General features: G+C 34.2%; 1 protein-coding gene across 8 annotated transcripts in view; it reads right to left on the reverse strand.

The window, feature by feature from the left end:
- GPATCH2L (G-patch domain containing 2 like) overlaps window positions 1–18,855 on the reverse strand; it is a 66,980-nt gene that overhangs the window by 21,163 nt on the left and 26,962 nt on the right. For 6 of the 8 annotated variants that reach the window (XM_012547975.3, XM_003756212.4, XM_023501954.2 and 3 more), the window contains one exon: window positions 18,146–18,231. In XM_012547975.3, the coding sequence (XP_012403429.1) occupies window positions 18,146–18,231 (86 nt within the window). Of the gene's footprint in view, window positions 1–18,145; window positions 18,232–18,712; window positions 18,845–18,855 lie in introns of those variants that run through there. The other 2 variants (XR_004231996.1, XR_004231995.1) reach the window with 1 other exon arrangement.

The following is an 18,855-nucleotide window of genomic DNA, read 5'->3' on the forward strand; positions in this document are numbered from 1 at the left end:
CATTTATTTTAGTACAAAGTAACAAACATTATAGTAGCATCAAGTTCTTATTAACGTGTACTATAGAAATACGTGTTAATCCTATAGAAGGATCTGGGCACTAGAAGCAAGAAAAAAAAAACTTTTAACAATTAGAAAGAAACCACAATGGACTGTAGAAATGAAAAAAAAAAAAGTTTCCACTAGTTTTTCTCAAATTTGACCCACAAAGGTCATTGGCTAAAATTACTACAATTCACTTACTCCTAAATATAGAGAACTCTCTGCAAGTCTTTTCATTTAAGTAGTCACCAAGTTCAGATTAGGGCATGTTATGAACTTGATTCATGTTATCAATAGGATCTGATTATCTTCAAATCTGGGAAATATGGAATGATGGGTTTTTTTAAGTCATGTCCAACTCTTTGTGTCCCCTTTTGGGGATTTTTTTTTTTTTTTGCGAAGATACTAGAGTATCTTTTTCCTTCTCTAGCTACTTTTATAGATGACAAAACTGAGGCTAACAGGGTCAAGTGAGTTGCCAGGATCACACAGCTAGTTAAGTGTCATGAAGTTTATAGCTTAGAGGGAAATGAGATATCTATACATACATAATTATCTGTTATAAAATGATAAATGTGTAGTATATTTAAGAAGTACAAACTATAATGATTTCAAAAAAGGGAAGAACAGTAGATGTCAGGGAGGTATTCTTAGAGGAAGTGTCATTTTAGCTGTGTTTTACAGAACAACAGGCAAAATAAGGACTACAGAAAAGTAATAATAACAATAGCTGGAATTTATATGGCACTTTAAGGTCTATAAAGTGCTTTACATATATAATCATATATAATCTCATTTGTTGACAGGGTAGAAGAAAGTGTGTAAAGCAAAGGGTATGTTCAAAATATAGTAAGTTGTCTAATTTGGCCGAAATCAAAAATACATGGATGGGAAGAGAATGAGATAAGACTGAAAAAGAAGTCTGAAACTGGCAAGTTTCAAAAGGGAGCAACTTGAGATTTTTTTTTTAAGCAGAGGAGGCCTTATAGAAAGAATACTAGATCTCGTTGCAAAGAACTTTGCCACTGATTAGTGGTAACACTGAGTATGGTCCATTCCATTTAGCATCAATTTCTCATCTGTAAGTTAGAGATAATAGAACTCGCACTATTCTACATCATATCAGATTGCTTAAAGGAATAATTTTCTAAGCATAAAATTACATTTAATTATGAACTTTATAGTGACATGGTCAGGTCTATGCATAAGGAAGAGTATTTTAGTGGCTGTACAGAAAAGAAAGACAAATTAACAAGGAAAACTTCTGAAAAGGCTATTGTAAAAGAGTCCCCAACAAGGAGAAATCCTATATAAATTACTTAACACAAGGAGAATTTTATATGCAAGAAAGCTCATTCAGCACTCTTCTCCACCAGCCTTCACACATCTTTGACAAGATCACATGTAAATAATGGACTGGGATTCCTAAAGCTGTCCCAGGGGTTACCCAAGGCAAGGACACAAGTTGACAATCTCCACATTCCCTAACACAAAAAGATTGAGGTAAAACTGAAGACCATCCTTGGGAAGTCTACTTAATAGGGAGAAAGGAATCAGAAAATGACAAAAGAAAAAAAAAGGCTGAAATATCAAACATTTCAAGAGAAAAAGCCTAAATAAAAACCCAGCATACAAGCAAAACAGAGCAGATCCTAAAACCATAAGGAAGAATGAGCAAAATCTGAAAGAGAATACAAAAATCTCTTAACTAATCTTATTATATGAAGGAGAGAAGACTCCCATAGACTCCAAAACATGAAGAAATTCAGAATGCTTCAAAGGGGAAATAAAATCTACAAAAGAAGAAATTAAAAACAAATATGGATAAGAAATTGGAGCTTTTGTTGAAGAATTTAAAAATACAATTAATAGATTAGGGAAAATGTAGCCAGGATAAAGAATCTCTCTAGCAAAATGAAAGATTAACAGATTTGGAACATAAAAATATTAAAGTAAAGGAAAATTTGAGAAAAGAAAAACAATAAGCATTAATATTAAAAGAACACCATATAAATTCTATACAAGTCAAAGTAACTGACCTTGAAGACAAAATGAACAGAAATAATTAAAGGAGTATAGTTCTCCCAGAAGGACATGACAGTACCATAATGCAGGACCTAACACAAGGAAACTGTCCAGAACTTGCGGACACAGACAACAAATTGTTGACTGAGATATATCAGCTAACAATGAGGGGTGAAAAAGCCCTATAGCTCAAATTCTAAAAAACACAGAGGTTAAATTTAATAACATCAATGATAAATTACACCAAATTTTGCAAGCAACAAAGAGACTTAACTATGAAAGAAAGGAAATTCAAATAACACAAGACCAATTCCATAACCACATAAAAATTGTAAAATAAAATGGAATCATACACTCCCAAAAGTGAATGCACCAAATAACCCAACATAACAACCCTGGAAACCTGGGCTTAATCATAGACCTCAAACAATTGAAAAATTCAAAAAGGTAAATAAAGCTATCGTGGAAAGAACAAGTAATTAAATCTCATATTTAGAGATTTGGGGGAGGAAGATTAAACAATAACAGAGTAAAAGAAAGAACAGAGGGATCATCAAAAAATGAAAATGAAAAAAGGACGTAATGAAGATTTAAAATGGAACTTAAAATATCAGAAAAAAAAAATCAACAAACATCCAAGGACTAAATCCCATCCTTCTCATTAAAGGTGAATTGATGTCTTTTGTGGGACACAGCTGCAGCAAGACCTTGCAAAAATGAAGGAAAAGTGGGGGATGAAGAGAAATGAGCATATACTCTTAAGTCCATGAGAAAACAGTTAAGAAATGGTGATTCCTATTGTCTCTCAGTAAGATGGGTGCTGTGAGTGACTAGGAGAAGGAGCAGAGGTAATGAATTGAAACTGAGAACTAGAAAGGGTGTGGGCACTGAGAAACACTTCTCGAGGGGCGGAGCCAAGATGGCGGAGAAGACACACGCAACTTTCTAAGCTCTTCTCTTACCCTCGTTACCAATATTATATCGAGCCTCAAAAATAGTCTTGACTGCTACAATTCGGAAAGATAAGAAGTAGAACAACTCACCTGCCAAAGAAAATCTGCAGTCTGCCAAAAAGGTTGGTTCGGGGCCAGGGGGAGATCGGGCGCAGACGGGAGAGAAATTAGGTTCCGAGGAGAGTCTCAAACCGAGGGTGAAAGCACAGATCTCAGCACAAGCGCAGCAGCCCCAACCCGCAGTAAGGGCTTTTCCTTGGGGCAGTTGTGATCCTGCACGGCAGGAGGACGCAGCCGGGTTAGCCTCCAATCTGCACAGTGGGAGCTTGGCTTGGGGCCATAGAGCTTTTCCAGGGCCGATTTGCATTGGGCAGAGACACTGGGGCAGAGTTCAGGGCGGTCTGCGGTCTGCGCTCAGCTGCTAATACTCACAGTCCCACAAGAGGCTCCGGCCTGGGGCAGTGACACTTTCACCACTTAGTCTCTAGCCTAGGGCAATCGATAATCCACTCAGCCCTACTAAGCCGTTTGATAGCTCGGCCAGTGCTGAATCCACTTCCTGTTGGGGGAAGTGAAAACTCTCACCCAGAGCACTCCCATACCTCGGAGCCGGAAATCGCTTTAAATCTTTCCCTGCTCTGCAGAGGAAGCTGTAACCTTGCCTAGGAGACCTACCCTAAAGGCTTTAAACATGAATAAAAAGATGAAAAGAACAATCGACAGCTTCTATGCAGAAAAAGAGCAGGTCAGCAAACCTGAAGAGACCTCAAACAGCAAAAATGCATCAGACTGTCCTCCTTTACATAATGTCCTCATAGAAGAGACCATTAAAAGTCTCAAAGAGAGTTAGAAGATAAATGGGAAAGGAAAGAGAAGCCTTTACAAGAGAGCAACAACTTCCTGAAATACTAATTGGAAAAGTTAAAAATTCCCAGGAAGTGCAAATTGGTGAATTGGAAAAATAAAAAATCACAGGAAAGTAAGAATTGTGAATTGGAAAAATAAAGAATTCACTAGAAAGTAGGATTTGTGAATTAGAAAAGACAAAGAATTGCAGAAAGTAGGATCCGTGGAATTGGAAAAGACAAAGAACACGCAAGAAAGTAGGATCTGTGAATTGGAAAAAGAAAATAATTCACTAAAAAAAAAATTAGTGAAATGGAAAAAAAATTCACAGACCAAAACAATACATTCAAAAACTCAATTGGACATATACAGAAAGAAGTAAAAAAGCTAATGAAGAAAATAATTCTTTAAAAATTAGAACTGAACAAATTGAAACTAATGATGCATTGAGACAGCAAGAATCAGTCAAGCAAAACCAAAAAAATGACAAACTGGAAAAACCATGAATTATCTACTTGCTAAAATGACAGACTTGGAAAATAGATCTAGGAGAGATAATCTGAGGATTATTGGACTTTCCGAAAACTATGATGAAAAAAGAGCCTAGATACTATTTTACAAGAAATCATCAAAGAGAACTGCCCAGATGTAATAGAATCAGAAGGTAAAATAGGCATTGAAAGAATTCATCAACACCTTCTGAAAGAAACCCTAAAATAAAAACACCAAGGAATATTGTGGCAAAATTTCAGAACTATCAGATAAAGGAAAAATTTTACAAGCAGCCAAAAAACCATTTAAATACCGAGGTGCCACAATAAGGATCACCAGGATCTGGCTGCCTCTACATTAAAGGAAAGAAGGGCCTGGAATATGATATTCCGAAAGGCACAAGAACTTGGGATGCAGCCAAGAATAAACTACCCAGCTAAGCTGAGCATTTTCTTCCAGGGAAGAAGATGGACATTTAATGAAACAAATGAATTCCATTTGTTTCTGAAGAAAAACCAGAATTAAACAAAAATTTGATCTCCAAGAATAGAACTCAAGAGATGCAGAAAAAGGTAAAAATAACTCTTGAGAATTGTATTTCTGTTGGATATACAAAAAATACATGTAAAATTTGATAGTACTGATATAACATAAAAAGGGAAGTAGATATGGAAAAGGGATGATGGCAGAATAAGGTGGGAAGGAGGGATAAAAAGAGGAAACCACATCCCACAAAGAGGCTAAGGAAACTTATCATATCTGAGGGAATTTAGAGAGGGGAGGAACATTGTGTGAATCTTACCTCATCAGAGTTGGCTCAAAGGAAAAATAATTGACATTTGTTTTAGAGAAAATTCTCTCTGCCTCATTAAAACAGGGGAGAGGAAAAAGGGAAAAGAAAAAGAGTAATAAGGGAAGGAAGGGGAAAAGACTCAAAGGGGGGGAGGGAGGGATTATAAAGAGGATAAGTATCGTGATACAAGAGGGGTACATAAGTTTAAAAGGGGGAAAGAGGGTTGGGGGAGGCAAGAATAAGTAAAAGCACAATCTAGGGGTTATTAGGATGGCAGGAAATACAGATTTAGTAATTCTAACCGTAAATGTGAATGGGATGAACTCCCCATAAAGAGGAGGCAGATAGCAGACTGGATCAAAAGTCAGAACCCTACAATATGTTGTTTACAAGAAACACATTTAAAGCAGGGGGATACATATAGAGTAAAGGTAAAAGGCTGGAGCAAAATCTATTATGCTTCAGGTGAAGTCAAAAAAGCAGGGGTAGCCATCCTTATCTCAGATCAAGCAAAAGTAAAAATTGATCTAATTAAAAGAGATAAGGAAGGAAACACATCCTGCTAAAGGGTACATAAACAACGAAGCAATATCAATATTAAACATATATGCACCAAGTGGTATGGCACTCAGCTTCCTAAAGGAGAAGTTAAGAGAGTTGCAAGAAGAAATAGACAACAAAACTGTAATAGTAGGAGATCTCAACCTTGTACTCTCAGAATTAGACAAATCAAACCACAAAACAAATAAGAAAGAAATTAAAGAAGTAAACAGAATATTAGAAAAATTAGGTATGTTGGATCTTTGGAGAAAATTGAATGGAGATAGAAGGAATATACTTTCTTCTCAGCAGTTCATGGAACCTATTCAAAAATTGACCATATATTAGGACATAAAGACCTCAAAATTAAATGCAAGAAAGCAGAAATAGTAAATGCTTTCTTTTCAGATCATGATGCAATAAAAACTACATTCAACAAAAATTAGGGGAAATAGACCAAAAAGTAATTGGAAACTAAACAATCTCATCTTAAAGAATGATTGGGTGAAGCAGCAAATTATAGATACAATTAATAATTTCACTCAAGATAATGACAATGATGAGACATCATACCAAAATTTGTGGGATGCAGCCAAAGCGGTAATAAGAGGGAATTTTATATCCTTAGAGGCTTACTTGAATAAAACAGAGAAAGAAAAGATTAATGAATTGGGCTTGCAACTAAAAACAAAAGACCAAATTAAAACCCCCAATCAAATACTAAATTGGAAATTCTAAAATTAAAAGGAGAAATTAAAAATATTGAAAGTAAAAATCTATTGAACTAATTAATAAAACTAAGAGTTGGTTCTATGAAAAGCCAATAAAATAGATAAGCCTTTGGTAAATCTGATTAGAAAAAGGAGGGAGGAAAATGAAATTAGTAGTCTTAAAAATGAAAAGGAGAACTTTCCACCAAGGAAGAGGAAATTAGAGAAATAATAAGGAGTTATTTTGCTCAACTTTATGCCAATAAATTTGATAACCTAAGTGAAATGGATGACTACCTCCAAAAATATAGACTTCCCAGACTAACAGAGGAGGAAGTAAATTGCTTGAATAGTCCCATTTCAGAAAAAGAAATAGAACAGGCAATTAAACAACTCCCTAAGAAAAAACCCCAGGACCAGATGGATTTACATGTGAATTTTACCAAACATTTAAAGAACAATTGGCCCCAATGCTATATAAATTATTTGATAAAATAGGGAATGAAGGAGTCCTACCAAATTCCTTCTATGACACAGACATGGTACTGATACCTAAACCAGGTAGGCTGAAAACAGAGAAAGAAAATTATAGACCAATCTCCCTAATGAATATTGATGCTAAAATCTTAAATAAGATATTAGCAAAAGACTACAGAAAATCATCTCCAAGATAATACACTATGATCAAGTAGGATTTATACCAGGAATGCAGGGCTGGTTCAATATTAGGAAAACTATCAATATAATTGGCCATGTTAATAACCAAATTAACAAAAACCATATGATCATCTCAATAGATGCAGAAAAAGCATTTGATAAAATCCAACATCCATTCCTATTAAAAACACTTGAGAGTATAGGAATAAATGGACTTTCCTTAAAATAATCAGCAGCATCTATTTAAAACCATCAGTAAGCATCATATGTAATGGAGACAAACTGCAACCATTCCTAATAAGATCTGAGTGAAACAAGGTTGCCCACTATCACCGTTACTATTTAATATTGTATTAGAAACGCTTAGCTATAGCAATAAGAGCTGAGAAAGAGATTAAAGGAATAAGAATAGGCAATGAGGAAGCCAAATTTTCACTCTTTGCCGATGACATGATGGTATACTTAGAGAACCCCAGAGATTCTGCTAAAAAGTTATTAGAAATAATCCACAACTTTAGCAAAGTTGCTGGTTATAAAATAAACCCACATAAGTCATCAGCATTCTTATATATCACTAACAAAATCCAACAGTCAGAGTTACAAAGAGAAATTCCATTTAAAGTAACTACTGATAATATAAAATATTTAGGAATCTATCTGCCAAGGGAAAATCAGAAACTTTATGAGCAAAATTACAGACCACTTTTCACACAAATTAAGTCTGATCTAACCAATTGGAAAAATATTAAATGCTCTTGGATAGGGTAGCAAATATAATAAAGATGACAATATTACCTAAACTAATCTATTTATTTAGCGCTATACCAATCAGACTCCCAAAAAACTATTTTAATGACCTAGAAAAATAACAACAAAGTTCATATGGAAAAACAAAAGGTCAAGAATTTCAAGGGAATTAATGAAAAAAAATCAAATGATGGTGGCTTAGCTGTACCAGATCTAAAATTATATTATAGAGCAGCAGTTACCAAAACTATTTGGTATTAGCTAAGGAATAGATTAGTTGATCAGTGGAATAGAGTAGGTTCAAGGGATAAAACAGTCAACAAATATAGCAACCTAGTCTTTGACAAACCCAAAGATCCCAGCTTTTGGGATAAGAACTTACTGTTTGATAAAAATTGCTGGGAAAATTGGAAACTAATATGGCAGAAACTAGGCATTGATCCATACTTAAGGCAGTACACCAAGATAAGGTCAAAATGGGTTCATGACCTAGGCATAAAGAATGAAATCATTAATAAATTAGAGGAACATAGGATAGTTTACATCTCAGACCTGTGGAAGGGAAGGTCTTTATGACCAAAGCAGAACTAGAGATCATTACTGACCACAAAATAGAAAATTTTGATTATACCAAACTGAAAAGTTTTGTACAAACAAATCTAATGCAGACAAGATTAGAAGGGAAGCAATAAACTGGGAAAATATTTTTACAGTCAAAGGTTCTGATAAAGGCCTCATTTCCAAAATATATAGAGAATTAACTCTAATTTATAAAAATCAAGCCATTCTCCAATTGAAAAATGGTCAAAGGATATGAACAGACAATTCTCAGATGAAGAAATTGAAACTATTTCTAGTCATATGAAAAGGTACTCCAAATCATTATTAATCTGAGAAATGCAAATTAAGACAACTCTAAGATACACTACACACCTGTCAGATTGGCTAAAATGACAGAAAAAGATAATGACAAATGTTGGAGGGGATGTGGGAAAACTGGGATATTGATTCATTGTTTGGTGGAGTTGTGAACAATCCAACCATTTTGGAGAGTAGTTTGGAACTATGCTCAAAAGTTATCAAACTGTGCATACCCTTTGATCCAGCAGTGTTACTACTGGGATTATATCCCAAAGAGATTATAAAGAAGGGAAAGGGACCTGTATATGTCACGAATGTTTGTGGCAGCCCTTTTGTAGTGGCTAGAAACTGGAAACTGAATGGATGTCCATCAGTTGGAGAATGGCTGAATAAATTGTGGTATATGAAAATTATGGAATATTACTGTTCTGTAAGAAATGACCAACAGGATGATTTCAGAAAGGCCTGGAGAGACTTACGTAACTGATGCTGAGTGAAATGAGCAGGACCAGGAGATCATTATATACTTCAACAACAATACTAGATGATGACCAGTTCTGATGGATCAGGCCATCCTCAGCAACAAGATCAACCAAATCATTTCTAATGGAGCAGTAATGAACTGAACCAGCTATACCCAGAAAAAGAACTCTGGGGATGACTAAAACCATTACATTGAATTCCCAATCCCTATATTTATGCACACCTGCATTTTTGATTTCCTTCACAAGCTAATTGTACAATAATTTAGAGTCTGATTCTTTTTGTACAGCAAAATAATGTTTTGGTCATGTATACTTATTATGTATCTAAGTTATATTTTAATATATTTAACATCTACTGGTCATCCTGCCATTTAGGGGGGGGTGGGGGGTAAGAGGTGAAAAATTGGAACAAGAGGTTTGGCAATTGTTAATGCTGTAAAGTTACCCATGTATATATCCTGTAAATAAAAGGCTATTAAATTAAAAAAAAAAAAAAAAAAAAAAAAAAAAAAAAAAAAAAAAGAGAAACACTTCTCTCCTGTGGAAATTAAGTATTTATCAGGAGGAAAAGAGGGAAACTTCCCTATGGGTTTAGTTTTAGAAGTTTATTATATGCATTAAGAAGCAATCTTCTTAGAATCTACAGAATCTTCATGGGCAGTAGGAATATGCAAAATACTAGGAGAAAATGGCATATAGAATAGGCACGGAAGAGTGAGATGAGATGGTTTTAAATAACTAAAATTATAATAGCATGGTCTTTGAGAAAGGAGACTGATTATAGTGAGTCATGACAATGAATATTCCACAGGCTATTTTTGTGACCCCAGGCAAGTCACTTTACCTTCCTTGCCTCAGTTTCCTCATCTGTAAAATGAGGAGAAGGAAATGGCAAAACACTCCAGTTATTTTTTCCCAAGAAAACCCCAAAAGGGATCACAAAGAGTTGGAATAACTATAAAAAGATTAAACAAACTTTTTAATTGAATCTAAATAACTTTTTTGCATGCTTTAGTAGATTGGGCTCCAAATATTTTGTGTCTTTTGGAGTTATTTGGAATGGGATTCACCTTTCTATTACTGCTTCTTTGGTTTTATTATTATTATATGGAAATAGTTGATTTGTGAGAGGTTTATTTTGTAGCTTTCAACTATGATGAAGCTATTGTTTCAATTAATATCTTTGCTAATTCCCTAGTGAAATATAACATCAACAAATAGAGATAATTCTGTCCCCTCTCTTCACCTATCTTTATACCTTTCATTTTTTTCTCTTGTCCTATTTGCTATTGCTAAACATTTCTAGAACATCAAATAACCAGTGGGACAACGGATCTCCTTGCTTTACTCCTTTATTTGTTCAAAGGGGTTCTAGTACATTCTCATTTCATATGATGCTTCCTTTTGGTTTTAGGTGCTTTTTATGACATTTTTTAAAATAGATATGTGGTCAAAGGATATGAACAAACATTTCTCAAAAGAAGAATTGTAAAGTACCCAGGATCACATGAAAAAATGTTTCAAGTTACTAATAATAAGAGAAATGCAAATCAATATAACCCTGAGGTTTTGTCTTATATTTTTCAAATAGGCAACTGTTGTAAAAAAATGGCAATACAGACAGTTCTCACTATACATATATATATATATATGTATATATATATATATAAGAATTATGCAAATTCAACTTTATATAAAGAATTCTCAAAGAAATCTGCATTCAAAAAACAAAATCTGTTAAATTTAATTTATGGTACTGTGCTCCCTTCTCTTTTTATTCCTTCCCCTTGGCTTAGCACTGTGTGGCCTCTCACTAAAGCTTCCAAGTGAAAGCAGAATGGACAGAGAGGACTGATATCTAATTCTAAAAAACACAGAGGTTAAATTTAATAACATCAATGATAAATTACACCAAATTTTGCACTCAACAATCGCTTCTCTGTCCCCAATCCCCATGTTTCTTTAAGTCATCTCTATCTGTGTTTTGTATCCATCCCCCATGTTTGCCCTCACATGCTCTTTCAGTTCCAGCCATGCCCCACACAGCTGCCCCTGACTCCTGTGTATTCTTTCTCCTATTCTCACTTCTTGTCTCCAGCCCCAAAATGTCCTTGAACTATGTGCCAACTCCCTTCTCTCACTTCCCCATGTCCACAAGCAAATTCACAATATGGAAAACACACAGAGATCTGTAGCTGATCCATTTACATAAAGCAACAGCCGTCTGTAGTCAATTTTTGAGATATTATAGGAAACACCCTAATACATTGTTGATGGAGCTATCAAATGGTATGACTATTTGGAAAGCAATTTAGAAACATAAATAAAATGACCAAAATGTTCACTGATAAAAACTAAGTTCCACTATATATATACACACACACACACACATACACACACACACATATATATGTGAATATATTAATAGCAATACTTTTTATGATAGCAAAGAATTGAAAAAAAGCTCCATTAACTGGGGAATAAACAATTTGCAGTGGATGACTGTAATTGAATATTAGAGTGTTATAAGAAATAACCTATGTGAAGAATACAGAAAAAGATTGTACATGAACTGACACAGTGAAGTAAGCTCACCCAAGAAAACAATATACACAATGATTAAAATAATGTAAATTCAAAGAAGTGTATGTACACAAACACACAAAATCAATGTTATCTTAAACTATCAAAGAATTACTTTACAAAGCTAGAAAAAATAATAAAGTTCACAAAAGAAACAAAAGTTCAATATCATGGAAATCAATCGGAAAAATATGTAAAAAACACCAGATCTTAAACTAGGCTGCAGAGTTGCAATTATCAAAACAATCTGATACTGGGGTTGGGGAGAGTGGAAGAACCATTGATAAATGGAACAGATTAGATACACAACATACTGAAGTATATGAGCAGAAACCTTGTATCTACGTGGATCACAACAAAATATGGAGGAAACTATATGTGGGCCAAAAGGCAACAGTAAGAACCAAACATGGAACAACTGATTGGTTTAAGATTAAGATAAGGTTTAAGAGAAAGGACTCTGACAAGGGTATATTCTGTCACCTTACTAACTTATAAGCAGAAAATATAATGCAAAATACTAGGCTGGATGAATTAAAAGCTAAGAATAAGGAAAGATAGCCATAAAGTCAGATACACAGATGATAACATTCCAATGGAAGAAGTGAAGAATTATGAAGAAACCTCTTGAAAGAAAAATTAAATAACGTCTCCTGAAAGACGAGGGTTTAAAAGCTGGCTTGAAGTGTAACTTTAAAAAATAACTAAGATCATGGCAACTGATTCCATCACTTCTTGGCAAACAGAAAAGAAATGAAAGCAATGTCAGATATATTCTTGGCCTCAAAGATCACTGTAGATGGCAACTTCAGCCATGAAATTACAAAATGGAAAACAGACAGCATACTGAAAAGCAGATACAACACCTTGCCCACAAAGGTCCATATACTCAAAGCTCTACTTTTCCAGTAATGATATAAGGCTGTGAGATATGGACCATAAGGAAAGCTGAGCACCACCACTTGCATAGTAAGATCAAATCAGTCAATGCTTAAAGAAATTAATTCAGACTATTCATTACAAGAACAAATACTGAAGCTAAATCTTAAATACTCTGTCACATAAGAAGACAGAACTCATTGGAAAATACCTGGTGTTGGGGGAAATTAAAGGCAAAAAAAGAACAGCAAAGGTTGAAATGGACAGATAGTGTCATAGAAGCAACGAACATGAGCTTGAACAGACTTGAGGAAACAGTAGAGTTTCAAACTTGATCTCTAATAAACCAAAAGATCCCAGCAACTGAAAGCTGTTGGGAACATTAAAAAGCAGTCAGCTCAAATGAGTAAATAAATTAGACGTAAAGGGTGACATAAGCAAATTATTAACAAAGCAAAGAAGAAATCACCTATCTGATCTATGGAGAAAGGAAAGAGTTCTTGGCCAAAAATCTATAATAAATCTAACAGAAAAAAAAAAATGAACAAACAGAACTAAACAAACTATTGTAGGATTTAGAGGTGAAAGACTTACAAAGTCTTCCAAATGGGATCGTGAAAGAATAGACTTATTTCTCAGCACCACATAGTACCTTTACCAAAAGAGATCATTTAATGGAAACACAAGTTAAAATAAATGTAAAAATGCAGAAATACTTATCTAGACTACCACACAATAAAAAATAGTAATTAACACAAGATCACAAGTAAAAGATATAGTACTGAATGAAAGCTTATTAATAACATTTTGAATAATAAATAGATCCATAAACAAATCACTAAAAATATGTGATAATGATTATCTTGAGGGAGATGGTAGAAGTCAGTACAAGTTGGAGGCTTTTCCCTCTATTTTCTTTTATTCACTCTCCTCAATCTTTTATAATATATCCATGTAACTGATTACTCAATTGAAACTTATTTCTACAAAATTAAACTCTTAAATGCCAAAAATTTCATGATCTTTTCTTACTCTTCATGCTACTTCATATTTCTGCAGCATTTAATACTATTAAACTACCTCCTTACTCTGAGATTCTCTTCTCTTTTTCTATAATGTTTCTCTTTCCTGGTTCTCTTCCTATCCTCTATGTCTCCTTAATCTTTTTTTTGTTTGTTTTTTGCTGGCTCATCATCCACATCATACATGTGTCTTACCATATCTGTATGTGTACCAAAGGTTCCATGGGCACTCTTCTATTCTCTCTCTACCCTCTGTCTCAGTAACCTCATTGGTTCCCATGTGTTTACTCCAAATCTATATATTCAGATTCACACTTCAATGCTACATCAACAGCTGCTTCTTAGACATTTCAAACTGGATATTCTAAAGATTTCTCTAATACAATATATCAAAAAACAGACTTCATTATCTTTCCATCAAAACCTACTGCTCTATTAAACTTCCCTATTTCTGAAAAGAGAACCTCCATCCTTCCAGTCTTCCAGATTCATAACCATGATGACATTCTTTATGACTCTTTATTCTCCCTCATTCCATATATCACATGATCAGTTGTCAACTCCTATCCTTTCTATCTCCACAATATCCCTCAAATCTGATGCCTTTCCTCTACTCATACATCTAGTATCTTATTTCAAGTCTTCCTTTACATCTTAAGACTTCAGAGATGGATTCCTAATTGATCACCCTGCCTCAAAATCTCCAAATTCCAATTCATCCTTTACTTAAGCACAAATCTGATTCATGTCATTCCACTATTCAAAAACACACCAAGAGCTCCCCATTAATTCTAGGATCAAGTATAAACTCTTGTTCAGTTTTTAAAGCCCCTTTCAACATGGCTCCATCCAACTCTTCAGGCTCTTCATACATTAATCTCCTGCCTATAATCTATGATTCTGCCAAATTGGCCCTATCTCTTCTTCACAAAGGATACTATATCTACCATTTCTAGGCATCTGAATAGCTATCCCCAAGATCTAGAATGTACTCCTTCCTCAAATCCACTTTAAAGAATGCTTCACTTCTTTCAAGGCAATTTAAATACCACCCTTTCCTGATCTTCCCAATAGTTAATGCCCTATACCTCTTTAACTATCTTTCATTTATATTATATATATACATATGTGTGTATAAACAGGTATATATGTATATGTACATATTGTCTCACCCTATTAAATAAAAAAATCTTTGAAAGTAGGTATTGTTTCATCTTTTGTCTTTGTATTTCCAGTGCCTAACACACCACCTGACACATTGAAGACAAAAAATAAAATACATGGTGCTATGTGACTGAAATTAAAGAACTAAAACTTTAAAGAAATGATAAATAAAACTAGAAGTTGGTTTTTAGAAAAGTCTGTAAATGGGCCCTTATTGACAGGTCTAACAAAATTGATAAGCTTTTAGTAAAATATGATTAAAAAGAGGGATGAAAAATAAATTAGCAAACTTTAAAACAGGGGTCCTCAAACTTTTTAAATAGGGGGCCAGTTCACTGTCCCTCAGACTGTTGGAGGGCCGGATTATAGTAAAACAAAAACTTTGTTTTGTGGGCCTTTAAATAAAGAAACTTCATAGCCCTGGGTGAGGGAGATAAACGTCCTCAGCTGCTGCATCTGGCCCATGGGCTGTAGTTTGAGGACCCCTGCAATAAAATGAAATTACAACAAATAAAAAGAATTGAGAGCCTACCATATAAAGTTATATGAGTAGAAAACTAAAAATTTTAAATATTTTTATCTACAAAAATAAAGTCCCTGAATTAACAAGACAACAAATAGAACTCTTAAACCCATTTCAGAAAAGGAAATCCAAATAGCCATAAAAAACTACACTTACCCAACACCCCCTCCAAAAAACAAACAAATAAAACTAACAATTAATTTACAAAATAATCCCATCAAATTTATAAAGGAAAATTTATATCTGCACTAAAAACATTATTCTCAACATTGTGAAATAAAATAACCTATGGAAATCCTTTTGTGAGACAATGATAACTAAATTAGAAAAGGACAAAATAAAGAATAAGAACTACAAACCAATATCATATTAATGAATTCAAAAATCTTAAGACAAAATCCTGGCAAAAAGATTACAACAAAATATCAAAAAAAATTATTCACTGTGATCAGATTGGAGTAATTATGCCAAGCATGGTACAATGATGGTTTAACATCAGGAAAACACTTAACATAATTGATCATATTTAAAAACCATTTTTTAAATGTAAGAAAAAGCTTTTAAATTTCATTTAAAATCTCATAAAACACAGGCATAGAATAAAAGGACATGTTTAATATGAGTATATGAGAGAGAGAAAAAGAACATCCCAGCAAAAAGAAAACAGACCAAAGCATCTCCCAATCCATTTTCACTTATTTGAAAGTGCTTTTTATAATTATTTTATGAGGTAAGGATGTCAGTTTAAAATTTTTGTTGATATGTTCATTAACAATTTCTCCCATCAAAGAAAAAAAAAAATAAGGCACTATCCTTTTAAAAATACTGATATTATACTCCATGAATAATTTGAAGAATCCTCAAAGACCATCAATGATTCTTAAGCCACACTGCGCACCTGTATAGCTACAGGAAGCTATCCATTAAGCAGATGCTGAAGAACCTTTACAGTTGTCAAATGTTTGGGAAATTGGAATTACAGTTGTCCATGCAGGAGCTGACTCTGTTCAGCAGCCTGAAAGGAGAAAACCTTCATAGCCTAAGCATGATTATCAAATTCTTTGTGCTCTTAAAGGAGAGTAATTATAGGCATGTGAAAAAAGGGAAGCACTCCCTGAGGTACTCTTCCTTGCATTCCTCCCAAGAGGCACCAGAGCCATTAAAAATTCCAAGATGAAGAGGAAAACAGCCTGGGAACAGCCAGGAGGCAATACAGCAAATTAATACACTAACTGTCCTCAGGGAATGCTGTGATAAAACAGGAAACACTTCTCTCTTCGCAAAATAAAATTATACCACTAATGATAACACAGTCACCACACACACACACACACACACACACACACACACACACACAAAAACCATTCTAATGATGGGTGTGAAATTCCCAATGCTGCCCAGATGCTTTGAATGAAATCTTTCCCCACTACATACAAAATTAGACAGAAAAAAAAAAAGGGAAAGCTCTTTCCTAAGACCAGCTCTCCTTAGTACCAAGCATGTGTCCTCCTCCTCCCCCCTCACCCTCCAAAAAAATCTCCTCCAACTATACCTGAAGTCAATCTCAATGCCTGATATTGAATTCTTTTTATTTAGCCTCAGTTGGAACAGTCCTTCAATGGCTGGCTAGAGACCCCTTCCTTAAAAAGCTCTAAAGAGAGAAGGCCCATCCATTATTTTGGGAAAATAAAAGATGGCCTGTGTTTTATCATTCACATTTTCTAAGAGTTTCATAGAGGCCATGTGTACTTATCAAATGATTAACAAAGAAAGAATGGTATTTAGGAGAGAAAAATAGAGATATCATCTATTTTCACTCTCCTTAGTGTTCAGTCAATGACAATATGTGAAGTAATATACAGTGTTTCTTTATAGTCTGATGTGCCCACGAGTACAGTCTAGACTTCTCCATGTTCCCAACACTTAAGCCACTAATACTGATAGGCAAGAAATAGAAGATAATGATATGACTGATGAGATATATAAATAAGAAACATAAGCTGCTATGCAGCACAGCTTTTTAAAGGAAACAGGAAATACCAATAAAAGTACACATACTAATTCACCATTGTATAATCTTATTGACAGAGTTAAGATATGGACAAAACCAGTCACTTCACTTTACTTCTGACGTGATACAGTACACTGGATCTGTCTAAAAAGATTTACTTAAGTTAACATGTAATAAAAACAATAGTCATCTAACCAAAAAAGACCCAACCAAAAGTTAGGGAACTACATTCACATTGCCTTTTAAAACTGAGGATTTAAATCCAAAGAAAATGCTAAGAGAGAAGTAGTTTATACTAACTAGTTTCTGTGTTTTCTGTATAACTATTTATAAAATTTTTTCTTTCAAAAAACTTTTTCCACAACTTCCCCACTTTATTCTGCAGTATATCATAGGCTCATGATTAATGTCACAGCTTCTTGTGGTAACAATGACAGTACCTATGAAGAGTCTATCTTTTCAAACATTACGGTTAACCCTATATAAAAATTATTAAAAGAGTAAATGCATGGACTTTTTGCCATTAGATCAAACAATACTTAACTAATTGGTATCTATCAATTAGCTATGCAAAGAATTGCATGTACAATACTTGCACAATAAATATGTTGTAAACACACAAACAGATTGATTAATTAAGAGCTGACTTTAGAATAACTATGACCTTAGACTAACTATCCAACTTTAATTTGTTTTCTGATCTTTTCTTAAGAGAACCTCTCTCTGGAGAAGCAGTTATTAATATTACTTTTTGCAAATGAGGCTTTTAGAAGGAAATTAGAGAAGCTCCTCAAAGAGACTAGAAATATTACCTTGCAGAACAATGTGCTGGTAAGCATCTTCGGTGGGAGGCATCAGCAAGAACATCCAAAGAATAGAGGGGAGAAAGGGGATTGAACTGAAAGAACAAAAAGGAAGTCATTTCAATTAGCCCCACTTGTAAGACACAACCTACCCATGAAAAAATAAACACTCTGTCAGAATACTTTTCACTACTATATCTCGACCATTTATGCTACCCTAAAACTTTGTCACAAAAAACAAGGGAGGCTATATAATGTACTGCTCAACATTATGCTCAATGATTGCAATATGACCACTCCAGTTCCCTCAAAAGAATGAATTTTCTTTATTCTGTTAATCCTCTAAAAATATTTTAATGTGTCATAGTGTTGCATTTTCTGCAAAAAGTACCATTAACTGGCAGTTTTACCTATTGGACTTCATTTAAGTTCATTCTCAAGTAGACAAGCAAAATATTATTTCCTATTCTAACTTAGAGAATCATTTTGATGGACAACAAAAATATCTGTAATAGGGTCTTTGAAAATGGTACAGCCCAGGGAATCAGAAATTCCAATCATAGCTTTGCCACTCACTTGCAATGTGATTTGGGGCAGGGCAGTTAACATCTTGGCCTTTAGTGTCTTCTAACATGGAAATGTTGTAGAGTGCAGGTATAAAGTTAAGAAGACCCAGATTGTTCAAATCTCTCTTCTGCAACTTATGAGCTGTAATAGCA

Source organism: Sarcophilus harrisii, chromosome 2, assembly GCF_902635505.1.
Source record: "Sarcophilus harrisii chromosome 2, mSarHar1.11, whole genome shotgun sequence".
NCBI lineage: Eukaryota > Metazoa > Chordata > Mammalia > Dasyuromorphia > Dasyuridae > Sarcophilus > Sarcophilus harrisii.